At 44.2% G+C, this 15,490-nt stretch overlaps 1 protein-coding gene across 1 annotated transcript in view; it reads left to right on the top strand.

The window, feature by feature from the left end:
* The first annotated feature begins 4,077 nt into the window (after positions 1-4,077).
* CRKL (CRK like proto-oncogene, adaptor protein) overlaps positions 4,078-15,490 on the top strand; it is a 36,394-nt gene continuing 24,981 nt past the window's right edge. The window contains exon 1 of the mRNA XM_036104342.2: positions 4,078-4,922. Within this exon, the coding sequence (XP_035960235.1) occupies positions 4,612-4,922 (311 nt within the window). The 5' untranslated portion in view covers positions 4,078-4,611. The remainder of the gene's footprint in view (positions 4,923-15,490) is intronic.

The following is a 15,490-nucleotide window of genomic DNA, read 5'->3' as shown; positions in this document are numbered from 1 at the left end:
TCGGGCAGAATTACAAATCTTTATGTTACAGCGCCCCCCCCCCCCACCTTTTTTAAATGCTTCCTTGTTTGTTTTTTCTAAGATTTTATTTGAGGGAGAGAGAGAACACGAGTTGGGGGGGAGGGGCAGAAGGAGAGGGAGAAGCAGACTCCTCACTGAGTAGGGAGCCCCATCCCCATCCCAGGACCCTGAGATCACAACCTGAGCTGAAGGCAGAGGCTTAACCGACTGAGCCACCCAGGTGCCCCTAAATGCTTCCTTGTTGCTTCTCCATTCATTTCCGTTTTGTTATATCTTAGCATCCAGAAACATTTTTTGGATTTTTTTTTTTAAAGCTTGTCTCAGCTGTGCTAAGGAAGAGTAAAGAAAAATACTTAAAAAATTTTATTGTGAAAAATCCCAAACACATACAAAAGTAGAGTACTATGTTAACCCTCCCCACCCTGCCCCAAACACACATCATGTCACCTACCTTAACCTAGTTACCAACACAAGGACATTTTTGTTTCTACCTTTCTCCAGTCCACACTCCATTCCCCAGTGGACTATTTTGAAGCAAAAGGAGAGACATTTTGATCCATCTGTAAGAGAAATTTTTCAAGAGGGGATCATGGCACTTTGGCAGAATGACGGTTGTTATCTGAAATCCAAACTGGGGGCAAATCCAACCACTCTTCTGTATTCTGAGACTGATAATTCCTTCCTGGTGCTAAAATTTACTTTGGAAGACATCAGTTTCCTGATCAGCAAAACAAAGAAAATGGACTAAATTATAGGCAGTTGTGCGACAGTAAAGTGCGACTTCGACTTTGAGTTAGAAAACCTGGCTTAAGAGTGCCAGCTCTGCCCCCTGCAAATTACATAATTTATGGTAGTTTATGTCAGCAAGTCACTTAACCTCTCTGAGCTTCTGGAACATTTATAAAAAAGCTCTTCATGGGACTTTGGTTGGAGTAAGTAATGTATTATGGGAACTTTTGTGAATTGGAAAGCACTATATAAATTAGGTATTATTGAGTTCTGCAGTTAAGTAAAAGATGACTCAGATTTGAGTCTGCAAATTAGAAAAACATTGACACAATTGAAGGGGAAGCTGAAAGGCACAATTTAATCCAAATGGAAGCTTGTCTTGAACACAGGGGTTGATACAGGGCTAACCATCAGGTCCAAATATTTATTTTAGTTATTATGCTAATTAACAGGAAATAGTGACACAACCTCTTTACCTTCACTACAATCAATCTTCATTTTTCTCTGGCTTCTTCTCATCTTTATCCACCTACAGCCAAACACTATTTATTAAGTATATATTATGTGCTGGGCACTGTGTTAGGCCCTGGGAATACAAAAAGTAAGAGTAAAGTAGGCAGGCCTCCAAGATGCTCAGATTAGGAAGGGAGTGAAGCTTATAAGCAATCACAATGGAATGTAATAAGAATTTAGGCTGTGATAAAAAAAAAAAATGAAATCTTGCCATTTGCAACATGTGGATGGAACTAGAGGGTATTATGCTAAGCGAAATACATCAGTCAGAGAAAGACAAGTATCATATGATCTCACTGATATGAGGAATTTGAGAAATAAGATCATAGGATCATAGGGGAAGGGAGGGAAAAATGAAACAAGACAAAACCGAAGAGGGAGACAAACCATAAGAGACTCAATCTCAGGAAACAAACTGAGGGTTGCTGGAGTGGAGGGGGGTGGGAAGGATGGGGTGGCTGGGTGATGAACACTGGGGAGGGTAAGTACTATGGTGAGCGCTTTGAATTGTGTAAGACTAATGAATCACAGACCTGTACCCCTGAAACAAATAATACATTATATGTTAATAAAAAAAATAAAAAAAAATTTAGGTTGGGACCACAGTGTTTGCATAGAAATCATAGGATGTGGTCAGATTTTGTTCTACTTTTAGAATATATGTGTTTCAGAGTCACCAATAGGCAAGTGACTCCTAAAGCCTTCATGATTAGCCTACCAAAGGAGAAGCTGTAGAGAGATTAAGGGATGAGCTTCTTCTACACATAGAGGCTGGAGAGAAAAGTGCTATCAAAAAACGACCAAGAGGGGCGTCTGGGTGGCTCAGTCGTTAAGCGTCTGCCTTCAGCTCAGGTCATGATCTCAGGTTCCTGGGATCGAGCCCCGCATCGGACTCCCTGCTCAGCGGGAAGCCTGCTTCTCCCTCTCCCCCTCCCCCTGCTTGTTTTCCTTCTCTTGCTATGTCTCTCTCTGTCAAATAAATAAATAAAATCTTAAAAAAAAAAAAAGACCAAGAAAGTGTATTTGGAGAGGTAGAAGAAATTATGTTAGTGACCCAGAAGCTTAAAAAAATAAAAGTTAAAAAAAAAAGAATTCCTGAGGCGCCTGGGTAGTTCAGTCGGTTAAGCATCTGCCTTCTACTCAGGTCATGATCTCAGGGTCCTGGGATGGAACCCTGCATGGAGCTCCCTGCTTCTTCCTCTCCCTCTGCCCATCCCCCCTGCTCATGGGTGCGTGCTCTCTCTCTAATAAACAAAATCTTTATTTTTTTATTTTTAAAAAAGATTTTATTCATTTTAGAGAGAGCAATAATAATCTCTTATATGATGTTTAATATATGTCAGGCACTATTCTTTTTTTTTAAAGATTTTATTTATTTGAGAGAGAAAGAGAGAGGTATCAGGCACTATTCTAAGCATTTTACATGTATTAGCTTGTTTAATATATGAGCCATGGAATGATTAAGTAATTGGCCCAAGGTCACCCAGCTAGTCAACTGGGAGCAGGATTTGAATCCAAACAGTTTCAAATTTTGTGCTGTTCAAATTGTACCTGAGAAAAATACAACATGACAGTATTTGGGGGTGGGGATGAAAACCTGCTTATGCTGAGTAACAAAAGGCACTAAACCTTGACACTTCCCCTTTAGTTTACCCTAAGATGGATATCACCCATCACCCTAGAATCTAGTATATGTTCAACCTGAAGGCTGCAAAGGGCCAAAATGAAAGAACATTGACAAAGGGATCTAAGTATAGGTTTGTATTGCCTGCGTCTCCCTTTTTGGACATGCTTTCTTGTCTGTCCAGTTCTGGGAGTGGTGCTACCAATAATCGGTCACCAATAGCCTGGTGGTTTTTCTCAATAGTCATTTATTCAACAAATATTTCAGCATCAGGTCAGGTCCAGACATTGTGCTAGGCCCAGAAGTGAACAAGACAGACAAGATCCCTGCTTTTTAAAAAAAATTTCATTCTACTGCGGGGTGCAGGGCGGGGAAACAGGTTACAAGCACCTGGCGGGAACAAGGCCAGCCAGGGGGAATGCGAGATTAACTCAGAGAAGCAGCAGAATCCGGAACAGACGAAGTCTTCAAGCCACGCCCGGAGGAGTCCGCATTTTACTTGTACCAATTAAGCGCTAATGATGGCCAGATTACACCAGACCGTAGACCTCCTAGACCACTTAATCCTGTCGATCCAACCTTCACAACCCCCCATTTGTGCTTGTCGAGTCTCCTGGCCACTCTGGTTCCCTTAGCCTATCAGGCCACCTCGGGTCTAGGTCAACTCGTCCCTAACTGCTGGTCACCGCAGCCCCTGCGGTCATCTTCCAGAGCCACTTGGACCCATTGAGGCCTGTCTACCCGTAGATTTCCCCCAGAGCTGGTCTCCCTGGGCCCCTCGGCCAGCCGGGTCACCTCAGTGCCACGCCTCCAAGGCCAAAGATTCTGCATGCACATTACGCTTTGTTCGCGGAGCAGGTTTTCGAAAAGCCGCTCCCTCTCGACTCCAGCTGTTTTCCTGCAAGAGCGGGGCGAGCCCACAGCGGCAGCGCCCCCGGCGGCGCACCGCAGCCCAGGAAGGGAGTGGCTGCAGCCACCACCTCCTCCGCCGCCGCCACCCCCGCCTCCTCCGCCACCCCCGCCTCCTCCGCCACCCCCGCCTCCTCCGCCACCCCCGCCTCCTCCCGGAACGCGGGAGCGGCCGAAAGCGGCGCACGCCCAGACCGTCACGACCGTGCTCCTGATTGGCCGCGCCGCGTGACGTCACGGGGAGGGCCCGGGCGGCAGCTGGGAGCCAGAGCCCGCGCGTGCGCAGATCGAGCGCGCTGAGCGGAGGGGGGAGGTGGCCGGCCGCTTCTCCCGCGTCCGCCATTTTGTTGCTGTGGCTGTTGGGAACGGGCTGGGCAAAACCGCCTCGGAGGCGCGACGCTCTTGGGAGTCCGGTGCTTCGTGTGGCGGCGGGGGTCCTTGCAGAGCCGTGGGGGGCGCGGAGTCGGCGCGTTCCGGGCCAGGAGTGACTGGAAGCACCCCCGGTACGCCGGGCAGCCCGAGAACCCCGGGGCGGCCTCCGCTGCGGCTCGGCTTCTCCCGCCCCGACCTCGGGCTGTGCCCTGCATTCCCCGGGCCGGCTCCCTCCGTGAGGCGGCCCCGGAGCAGGCGGGCGGCGGCGGAGGATGCTGCGGGCCCGGAGCCGAGAGGAAGGTGCTGGCTCGGCCCTCTAAGCGCGCCTCGAGGTGTGCCAAGAGGCCCTTCCTTGGCCGCAAAGCCGTCTGTCGGGCAAAGGCGTCCAGAACAGACGAGAGCAGCCGCCGCCCCGACCCGCCGCAGAGCCCCGGTCCGACACGATGTCCTCCGCCAGGTTCGACTCCTCAGACCGCTCCGCATGGTACATGGGGCCGGTGTCTCGCCAGGAGGCGCAGACCCGGCTCCAGGGCCAGCGCCACGGTATGTTCCTAGTTCGCGATTCCTCCACCTGCCCCGGGGATTATGTGCTGTCTGTGTCCGAGAACTCGCGGGTCTCCCACTACATCATCAACTCGCTGCCCAACCGCCGTTTTAAGATCGGGGACCAGGAGTTTGACCACTTGCCGGCTCTGCTGGAGTTCTACAAGATTCACTACCTGGACACCACCACCCTAATCGAGCCCGCGCCCAGGTACGCGAGCGCCCGCGCTGCCCGGGCGCACAGCCCACTCCTACCGCGGAGGGTCGAGAATGGCAGGGGTGGTTCGCTTGGGATCGATCGAAGAGTGGGGGGTGGAGGTGTGTAATTGAACCCTTTTCACCCCATTCTGAACCAAATTCTTTTCCAGAAGGCTTCTGAACGGAAGGCTAGTGTCAGGATCTGGGTCGCTGGATGAGGGGATGCGTTTTAAACATGTTTAACGGCGGTTCATAGTTAAAATGCCCGCTTTTTGCTTTTCGTCACGTTATCTATTTGGGTTATCCTACTAAAGAAGAGTTTTTGTTGTTTTTAAACCTTTTTTGGACCACAGACTTCTTTGAGAATCTCAAGGAAGCCATGGCATTTCCCCCTCCCTAAAAATGCACGTACACACAACTTTACACACCATTCAAGGTTCTTGGGATCCCTGGTCCAGTTTAAGAACTCTTGGACTGCAGTCTTTTGGAACTAACAGCCGACAAGTGAAGATACAAAACTTTTAACAGTGAAATATCAGAACTATATATTGATACCTTGGTGCCAAGTTTGAATTACACCAGACATCTTTTGTTTTATAATTACAGAAATTTTAAAAGAAGATGCACTGGCTTCAGCGAGGACATATTTTTGAGTTTTTATATTATAGTTAACCCCCAGGCTGGACCACTAATAGGCCAGAAATCTATTTGATTAAATTCTGAGAGGGAATAAAGCTAGAATGTTCATTACTAAAGGAAATTTTTGAGCTACACTTTAATTCTATTCTAGTTTAATTTTAGATGTACATTTTGTACATCTGTAAGTCTTAATGATTTAGTAAAGTTAAGCATCCAGCATCCTCTTTTCCAAGTAAAATGCATTATTTTATTCAATTATTTGCTTTAATTTGTCTTCAGTGTTTTATCACGTTTCTTTTATTTAAATTATGCCAAATTTGAACTGAAGAAATTGCCTGGAATTTTTTTAAATGAAAAGTATTTTACTGCCCATTTTGCTTCTTGAACTTATGTTTTAAAAGGATAGGGTGCTCATTTTTGGAATGAGGTGTTTCTGACTTTATAGATTTGCTGAGATGTTCCTCTGAGTTTTAACCATTAAAAGCTATAATAATTAAGGAGCACCCACTGGATGCGTTAAGTGTTGCTTCCATGGAGTAAGAGAGAAGAAACAAAGCCGTGATAGTATAATGACTGTAAGATTAACTGCTGAACTAAATGGACTTTAAAAACTGGGAGAAAGTGATTATAAATCAAATAGTGTATAACAAAGACCTAGGCACCAAGAATCTGATTAGTGAAATCTCCAGGTCCCCAAAGATGCTGGTAGTTGGAGTCAACTTTGAGCACAGTATATTCTGATATAAGGGGTTGGAGAAAATATTAGAACCAACTATAATGAGATTTTTAGTATGTTTAAGTGAATTACTTCTCCAACTCGTGGAGGTGAATTAATATCATTAATTTCAGGCATTTATTAAGTCATGCCATGTACAAGGCATTGTGCTTGCTTTGAGGTGACAGGTATTATAATAACAGCTGTTTCAGAAAATGTTAGTAAATGGTTTGATCTCCTTCTAGAGAGAGAAAAAGGAATATGCTGCAGTAGCTTCCCATTACCAACAAAAACAACTCCACATTTTTCATACATGTGTCTTTCCAGATACCAGACATAACTTTCTGTTTTGGATGCCTATCCTCCCCCCACTCCCCACCTTGTTCTTCCTTTAGTGCAGTCCCGCTAGGCAGTTCATTTAATCCCTGGTAGCCATCCCTGCCTACTTCCTCACACCTTTGTACCTTTGCTCCAGCTGTTGGCTGGGCTGCTGGCTCTAGGTTGACTGCTTAAACCCCCCCCCCCCCATCCTCACCTATTGAAATCGTAACTGCTGTTCCAGGCCCCTCAAATAATAGGGCCTTTCCCTGACCCTCCCACTTACACGAAGCTGTAATTGTTTCTCCTCCTCTTCACTCTCTGCCCCAGGCATGTTGTAATTTAGGTTTTTATTTTCTGTTGGTATCTCGGACGATCACAATTCTGGTTGAATTAGATCCAGACTGGATTTACTTTCTTAATCTTTGGATTTTCTCCCCTGAGCCTGAAATTCGAAGATTGGTTTGATAGGTTTTCAGCCTTTGTAGAAAACTAGAGGTACCCTGTAAAGCCTTGGCCAAATGCAAGTCAGTTTAGTGCCTCTTCACACCCCAAACAAGATATATTAAGTGGTTTAGGCATCAAAACTGAGCTCTTAAGGCCAGAGTTTTGTGCCCTTTAGCTAAAAGTTCGTGTTTTTTTAATTTTGCTTAGTGAAAAATAACTACGACTTCCTCAGAATTTAAGGACTGGTGCTTGTTTTCTAGTCTGATCTTTTTTATTGGAATGTTCCTCAACATTTATATTTTTTTAAAAGATTTATTTATTTGAGGGCGCCTGGGTGGCTCAGTTGGTTAAGCGACTGCCTTCGGCTCAGGTCGTGATCCTGGAGTCCCGGGATCGAGTCCCGCATTGGGCTCCCTGCTTGGCGGGGAGTCTGCTTCTCCCTCTGACCCTCTCATGCTCTCTCTGTCTCATTCTCTCTCTCAAATAAATAAATAAAATCTTTAAAAAAAAAAAAGATTTATTTATTTGAGAGCGAGAACAGGAAGAGAGAGCATGAGCTGGGGGAGAGGCAGACTCCCCGCTGAGCAGGGAGCCCAGCGTGGGGCTCTGTCCCCAGACCCTGGGATCATGACCCAAGCCAAAGGCAGACACTTAACCGACTGAGTCACCCAGGCATCCCTAGTTTTATATTTTTATTCAAGTATTTACAAGAGTTATATCCCAGTGATGGGGACTGAGAACAATGGATGGCAGACGTACTTTCTCCATAATAGAACTTCTATTTTATTGAAAGAGACAAACTAAAAGTAGGAAAATAAATAAAATACAGGATTAATAAATGCTATGAGGGAAATGAAGCTGAGCAGAGAGAATATAATAGGAGGGACCTACCTGATGTAGTGTGGTCAGGGAAAGCATGAAGCTACCCAAGGGTAGGGAAGAGGCAAGCCTTGGGAAGGCCTGGGCTAAGAAGCGGGGGAAGAGCCTTCCAGTCATAGGGAAGAGCTTAGATAAAGTCCTGAGGTCAGGAAGATAGCCATTGGGTTGGGAGTGTGGTACTTAAATAAAGGGGTTCTATGAGAAGAGTTAGGAGATGTAATGGTCAAGATAAGGAAATTGGATTTTATTTAAAGTGCAGTGGGTGCCATGGAAGGAGTTTGAAGCACAGGAGTGATACGGAGTTGTCACTGTTATCTGGGTGCAAAATGATGGTGGCTGATGGCATATATGTCACAGGTCATATAGACTGATGTAGAGCTGTGACTTGGAGGTGCCTGTTTTGGAGTTAAGATTGATGTTGCTGATGGGAGGGGGGATGGTGAGGGAAGAGAAAGGAGGAAACAAAGATGACTTGGTACATTTGTAACTTTGTGTTCTCTCAGTTTATCTTATTAATTGCTTTTTGTATTTGTGGTGTTCCTGTGGTGGGTTTTATTTTTATTTTTTAAAAGATTTTATTTATTTATTTGACAGCGAGCACAAGCAGGGAGAGTGGCAGGCAGAGGGAGAGGGACAAGCAGGCTCCCCCCAGAGCAGGGAGCTCCATGTGGGACTCGATCCCAGGACCCTGAGATCATGACCTGAGCCGAAGGCAGACGCTTAACCGACTGAGCCACCCAGGCGCCCATGTGGGGGGTTTTAAATTTAACCCCCCAAAAGTGTCATATCGTATCATATGGCTTTTGTTGATTTTGAGTGATTCTAAAGGGTTCTCTTTCAGCATGTGGGTGTAATTTTTTTTAAAGATTTTATTTTTATTTATGCGGGGGAGCCAGTGCCGGAGAGGAGCAGAGGGAGAGGGACAATCAGACTCCATGAGGAGCCAACAAGGGGCTTGATCTCAGGACTCTGAGATCATGACCTGAGTCGAAACCAAGAGTCGGACACTTAACTGACTGAGCCACCCAGGCACCCTAGATGTAGGTGTAATTTTTATATTACAGTTGATCTGATAAACAAAACCTGTGGCGGTTTTCACCTCCAATTTATTTGAGTATAAATATTTTTAAGATTCTGTTCATTAAGTTAATATTCAGGTAAGTGCTAGTGTTTTTTAATTTAATGGAGTTGATTTCCAGTTTAACAACAGAATGTTTCAGAAGGTTCCTAGGTGGATTGTTCATTTATTTATTTATTTTTAAGATTTTATTTATTTTTTGACAGAGAGAGACACAGCGAGAGAGGGAACACAAGCAGGGGGAGTGGGAGAGGGAGAAGCAGGCTTCCCGCGGAGTAGGGAGCCTGGTGCGGGGCTCGATCCCAGGACCCCAGGATCATGACCTGAGCCAAAGGCGGACGCTTAACGACTGAGCCATCCAGGCGCCCCTAGGTGGATTGTTTAAATATGAAATCCATTTTCCTGTGGTTTAGAAACTGTTTTGCATAGCTTGCTTTGCTTATATAATTCTCTAGTTTTAGCTTATACAGCTATATGAAGGCTAGGAGAAAAAGCTAAGAAGTAAAGTTTTTTAACTGAGGCAAGTGGACCCTTAGAAAATCTTTGATTTTTGTCAGCAGACAATGCACATCTCATGTACTTAGTAACATGGAACTAACATTGAATCAACAATTCCTGTCATGTTCTTGAGAAGGTTACTGGTGTTGAGATTTTTTTTTTTTTTAAGATTTTATTTGTCAGAAAGAGAGCACAAGCAGGGGAAGCGGCAGGCAGAGGGACAAGCAGGCTCTCCACTGAGCAAGGAACCCAGTGCAGGACTCGATCCCAACACCCTGGGATCATGACCTGAGCTGAAGGCAGATGCTTAACTGACAGAGCCACCCAGGTATCCCTGGTGCTGAGATTTTTTAAAAGGCCATTTCCATGCTATCTGCTTTGGTAGAGTAGTTGAAAAAGGATGCCCAGCTTAACCTGAGTGCCCAGAGGAGGACCCTCCCACCTGTAAAGCAGAAGCCAAGCCCTGCATGGACCAGAGGATGCCATGGGCCACACGATCACACCTCCTTCCACATCCCCTGTTCTAAATATTTGAGGGAACTCAAATCTGGACTTCTAGAATTAGGAGTGGGGGAGAAGGATTACCAGTAATTTTGATTAGCATAGAATTTGGCACTGTGAATAAACCTTTGATTTTCCTCTTACCAGTAGTTTAAATCATCTAAATTTGATTCAGATGAGATACAAGAACATGGTCATTATGCTGGGAATGGAAGCTTGCCCAGTTGAGTGGTGTTCCCATGGCATGTAAAGTACTGGTAGCCATTTGATTTGTGACTTTTCTCTTAAATAATATTTAAGACTCAAATTTTTAACCTTAGAAAGATTTTTTTTTTTTTTAACCTAAAGAGTTGGACTAGATTATTTCTTTTTTTTTTTTTTTTTAAAGATTTTATTTATTTATTTGACAGAGAGAGACACAGCGAGAGAGGGAATACAAGCAGGGGGAGTGGGAGAGGGAGAAGCAGGCTTCCCGCGGAGCAGGGAGCCCGATGCGGGGCTCGATCCCAGGACCCTGGGATCATGACCTGAGCCGAAGGCAGACGCTTAACGACTGAGCCACCCAGGCGCCCCTGGACTAGATTATTTCTAGGTTTCCTTCAGGCTGAAATATTTTAGTTGTTCCTGGTAAGTAAAAATGTACAGTGCTTATTAGTGGGAATTCAGGTTATTTTAGAGTCTGAGCTGAGATCATACCAAGTAAGGTGGGGCCACTAAGCATGTGGCAACTAGTCTGGAATGATGACTGAGAGCATGAATGGAACAGTGGTGAACTGAAGAGGCTTGGACGGCAAACTAAATGGCATACAGGATTTCTTTGTATACAGAATTAAACCAGATATAGGGAATTGGGAGTGCTGAAGTTTTTGTGTTTTCAGAAGGAGGGGGAAAAAAAGGATAGAAACAGGAATGGGAAATGCTTCCCTATGTCTTTGATATTTTATTTTTATTAGCAGGAATTTCACTGTATTGAGCCTACTCTACACCAAAGCCCAATACTAGACTCAAGGCATATAATGGGAGTAAATCAAGTTAAAATAGAATACCTTGGGAGCTTAAAAGCAAGAATGATCAACTGAGGGGTCAGGGAAGGCTTGAAAGAAGAGATGAGAAGGAGGGGAGAAAAGGTGGCAGTGCCTGCTGGGAAAGGCACAGAGTTGTCATTAATGTGAGTGATGGGCAGTGAGGTAGGAAGGAAGAATAATGCTAAATTGTGAAGGGTCTCCTGTGCTTTGTGAATGAGTTTAACAGTGGGAGCTGTCTAAAGCTTTTGAGAAGAGAATTGCCATGGCCAGTTACACTTTAGAAACTGTTCTGGTGTGGGACTGGGTAGGGAGAGAGTCTAGGGTGTGGGACTAATTAAGGGCTGTTAACAGGAGAAGGAATCGTGAGAAGCCAAACTAAGATCACATGCTTTGGGACTATAATGTAAAAACTAACAGTCTTCGCTGGGCAATTGCATGTAGACGGTGAGGAAAGAGGTATGAGTTCAGGGATGATTCAGTGGTGTCTTGAAAGAAGAGAAGAGAATTGATCAGGGTGAGGAGGGATGATTGTTTTCAGTAGGGAGACTCTTTGAGATGCTTACTGGAAGCCAAGTTTAGCAGTCTGATGGGTTTGTTATTGAGAAGAGAGTTGGGGGCTAAATAATGTAGATTTGGGAGTCTAAACTTAGATGGACTATACAGAATGAGCAGAAGAGCTGTGGAATGGGGTGGAGAGGTAGCCACAGGCATAGAAAGAGCTGTAAGTGATGGTGTGAATATCTAGGGATGGAAGGGTGAGGTCCTCAGTATTAAGTGCCATTTCACTAGAGGTTTTTAGCCAGTCTTCTTAGAATTGATTCTCTTATTGGGGCGCCTCGGCGGCTTTTAGTCAATTGAGCATTGGACTCTTGTTTTGGCTCAGGAGAGGGGGAGGAGTGTCCTGTTCCTGCTGGGGGCGGGGGCGGGTCTGCTTGAGGATTCTCTACCTCTGCCCCTCCCCCCACTCATGAGCACTCTTTTTCAAATAAATAAGCCTTTTTTTTTTTTTTAAAGATTTATTTATTTGAGAGAGAGACAGAGAGAGCAGAGGGAGAGGGAGACAAGCAGACTTTCCAGTGAGCAGGGAGCCTGATGCAGGGCTCGATCCCAGGACCCAGAGATCACGCCCTGAGCCAAAATCAAGAGTTGGGCGCTTGACTGACTGAGCCACCCAGGCACCCCAATAAATAAGTCTTTCTTTCTTCCTTTCTTTCTTTCTTTCTCTTTCTTTCTTTCTTTCTCTTTCTTTCTTTCTTTCTTTAAGATTTTATTTATTTATTTGACAGAGAGAGAGACAGTGAGAGAGGGAACACAAGCAGGGGGAGTGGGAAAGGGAGAAGAAGGCTTCCTGGCCGAGCAGGGGGCCCGATGCGGGGCTCGATCCCAGGACCCTGGGATCATGACCCGAGCTGAAGGCAGATGCTTAACGACTGAGCCACCCATGTGCCCCTAGAGAAGTCTTTAAAAAGAATTGATTCTCTTACCTATTTTGTTTTTTTTCCCCAACTTTTTACTGTGAAATATTTTCATACATACAAGAGAGTATGTATAGACATGTGTATAATAAGAAAATTCATCAATACCCATGTGACCCCTTTAAAAAACTAGATTACCAGTACCTTCGAAATTCTCTCAGAAGTTGTATTCCTTCTTTTGCGTGAAGGAAATTTTAAGCTTAGAAGATATTAATGCTCAGGTTTAAAGAAAATGTTTTATCTGTGCTTTATATATGAAGCTGAGAATGCTTTTTACCTAAAGGAGAGGGGGTTCATTGACATTAGGTAGGAAAGGCCAATTTCCAGTTAGTCATCCAGGGCCTTCCTGCTCAGTATGCTGTGGACTATAGGCACAAGACAGGGAGAAGCATGGGTCTTAGAATATTTGAATGGGCTTGGAAAACTCTTTGTATGTAAATTTTATTTTTATTTTTTTAAGATTTTATTTATTTGAGAGAGAGCGCACGAGCAGGGTGAGGGGCAGAGGGAGAAGCAGACTTCTCGCTGAGCAGGGAGCCGGACTTGGGGCTCGATCCTGGGACTCCAGGATCATGACCTGAGCCAAAGGCAGGTGCTTAACCGACTGAGCCACCCAGGCACCCCTCTTTGTATGTAAAATTTAAAGAGGAGTTTACAGGTGCTCTTTTACAGTTTTGATCAAGGAACAAATCGAAATGAGAAACAATGAATTGTTGCAGTTTTATGTTACATATTACTTTGGGCTGTGGGACCTAATAGAAAGGGCAAGATAATCTGCCCTGGCATCATCATGGTTTCATGTCTATAGTGGAACTAATGTGTAATTTGCAGGGAATTTTGATGAATACATGAGTTTGAGGATATGGGGTGGAAGACTTTGAATTTATGTCAGGGATGTGGCTGGGAGATTGGTTTGATGTGAATTTAGGGGTATCTGTGTATGTACTAAATTGGGAAATGAGCCCTACAGTCACTCTAGCAGTATAATGGTGGAGAAAGTATAAGCTATCCTCCATCTTTGTCACATTTGCATACATCTTCCTTACCAGGGAAGTATTGAAAGTTGAAAAGCACCCTCTGCTCTTTTAAGCCAGTAATATAGACAACGAATCAGCAAACTTTCAATATGGGGGCAGATAGTAAATATTTTAAGCTTTATAGGCCGTATATAGTCTCTCACAGTTTCTCAACTATGCCCTTACAGCACAAAAACAGTCATAGACAATACTATAAATGAGTGAGTTTGGCTGTGTTGTAATAAAACTTTATTTACAAAACCATACAGTAGGCTGAATGGCCCATAGGCCATAGTTTGCGGGCTCCTAGGCCAGACTCAGTTTTTGTATAGTGTCCTGAAGCTAAGAATGGTTCTTCTATTTTTGAAAGAGTGTATTTTAAAAAAAGAAGACTATACAACATAGGCCATATGTATAGTCCGCAAAGCCTCGAACATGTACCAGCCTTTTAGAGAAGTTTGTCAACCTCAAGGGCCTCGCCAGCAAAGCTCCTGGTCTGTGCTTATAGGAATGAGTCGTGTGCCCCGTGAGGTATGGGGAGGCTGGGGAAGGGACCGTTTGAACCTTCGGGCCTCTAGTCTTTTTCTGATTTAGAACCAAAATATGTAAGCCTGTCTTCAACAGAATCTTTCAATTCCAAAGGGGGCGAGTCTTCAGCTTCTAGTGCATTGCCTCCTTGCCTGTTCTCCTGCCCCTTAATAGAACTCACGCCTTCCTTTGAGTGCTCCTTGACCGTATCAGCTTCTGTCATGGCATATTAATTACTCGTTGTGCTGTGTTTTTGTCTTCTAGTCTCTATGCTAAATTGGCAGTCTTCTAAGAGCAAGAACTTGGTTTTAATTCATTGTCTGTCTCCCAAGTTCTACACTTGATCTTAGCCAAAAGGCCGAGAAGCGATTGTCTCCCAAGTTCTTAGTGTGTAGTAAGTCTAGTGGATACCTGGGTAGATGAATTTCGTTAGTGTTAATCCCCACTGAAGCTGTATTAGTGTCCTCATGATTTGTATTGTAGAAATAAATGCTTTTAACTTTTTAAGTATACAGATAATGAAATACCCTTGGCTGGGGTCTGAGATGGAACTGATTGTGCTTTTAGTAAAATATGAGATTTATGTAGTAGTACCCAAACTTTTCACAGATTGTCTGTGGCCCTTGAAATAGGGGCAGAGTGTACCTTAAAGACGGTAGGGGTGGGAGCTAATTGGATGCTCAGTAACAACCAGGAACTATTGTGCATGTTTCACATACAATCTGACGTTAATTCCCATGCAACTGAAAGACGCGAGGTTTATTCCCGAGGCTGACTAGCTTAGAGGTTATGAGTAAGTACTCTAGAACCAGACTGCCTGAGTACAAATATAACCCTGTGTTGGCATTGGCTTCCTCATCTGTAAGATGGGGATAATCACAGGATTGCTGAGAGGATGAAATAATTTAAAGTCTATATAGACTGCAAACAGTGCCTGGCATAGGTAGAAAGTGTCAACTCTATTACTGTTGCTACTCCTGCTATCTCTTTTCAAAACGTATTGATATTAAGCAGTTTGCCCCTCAGTATCATGTTGTTGTTAATAAGCAATAAGATCTTAGAGGGTTTTTTTTTTTTAAAGATTTTATCTATTTATTTGAAAGAGTATATTTTAAAAAAAGAAGTTTTTTTCAGAGAAAGAGTGCGAGTGAGCGCAAGCAGGGGGGAGCAGCAGAGGGAGAGGGAGAAGCAGACCCCCTGAGATTTTAGAGGTTTTAAATCAAGCTCCTAATCACTGTGGCATAATACATAGACTGCTGTTAATTCAGTTGTTAGTATACTATATTAAACTAGTCATTTACATTTTAAAGATGTAAGTTTTGCAAATTATGAAGACTGCCTTTTGGAAAGTAGTGTGTCAGTGTGTACCAAGGGCCATGAAAATGTCCCTGTTCTTTAATCTGGAAATCTAGGCTTTACAAAAAATCTAATATTGAGATGGTTCAGTTGGTTGGGCATCCGA

This window comes from Halichoerus grypus, chromosome 13 (assembly GCF_964656455.1).
Source record: "Halichoerus grypus chromosome 13, mHalGry1.hap1.1, whole genome shotgun sequence".
NCBI classification, from domain to species: domain Eukaryota; kingdom Metazoa; phylum Chordata; class Mammalia; order Carnivora; family Phocidae; genus Halichoerus; species Halichoerus grypus.
The sequence above is the reverse complement of the archived record's forward strand: the minus strand, read 5'-3'. Positions and strand labels throughout refer to the sequence as shown.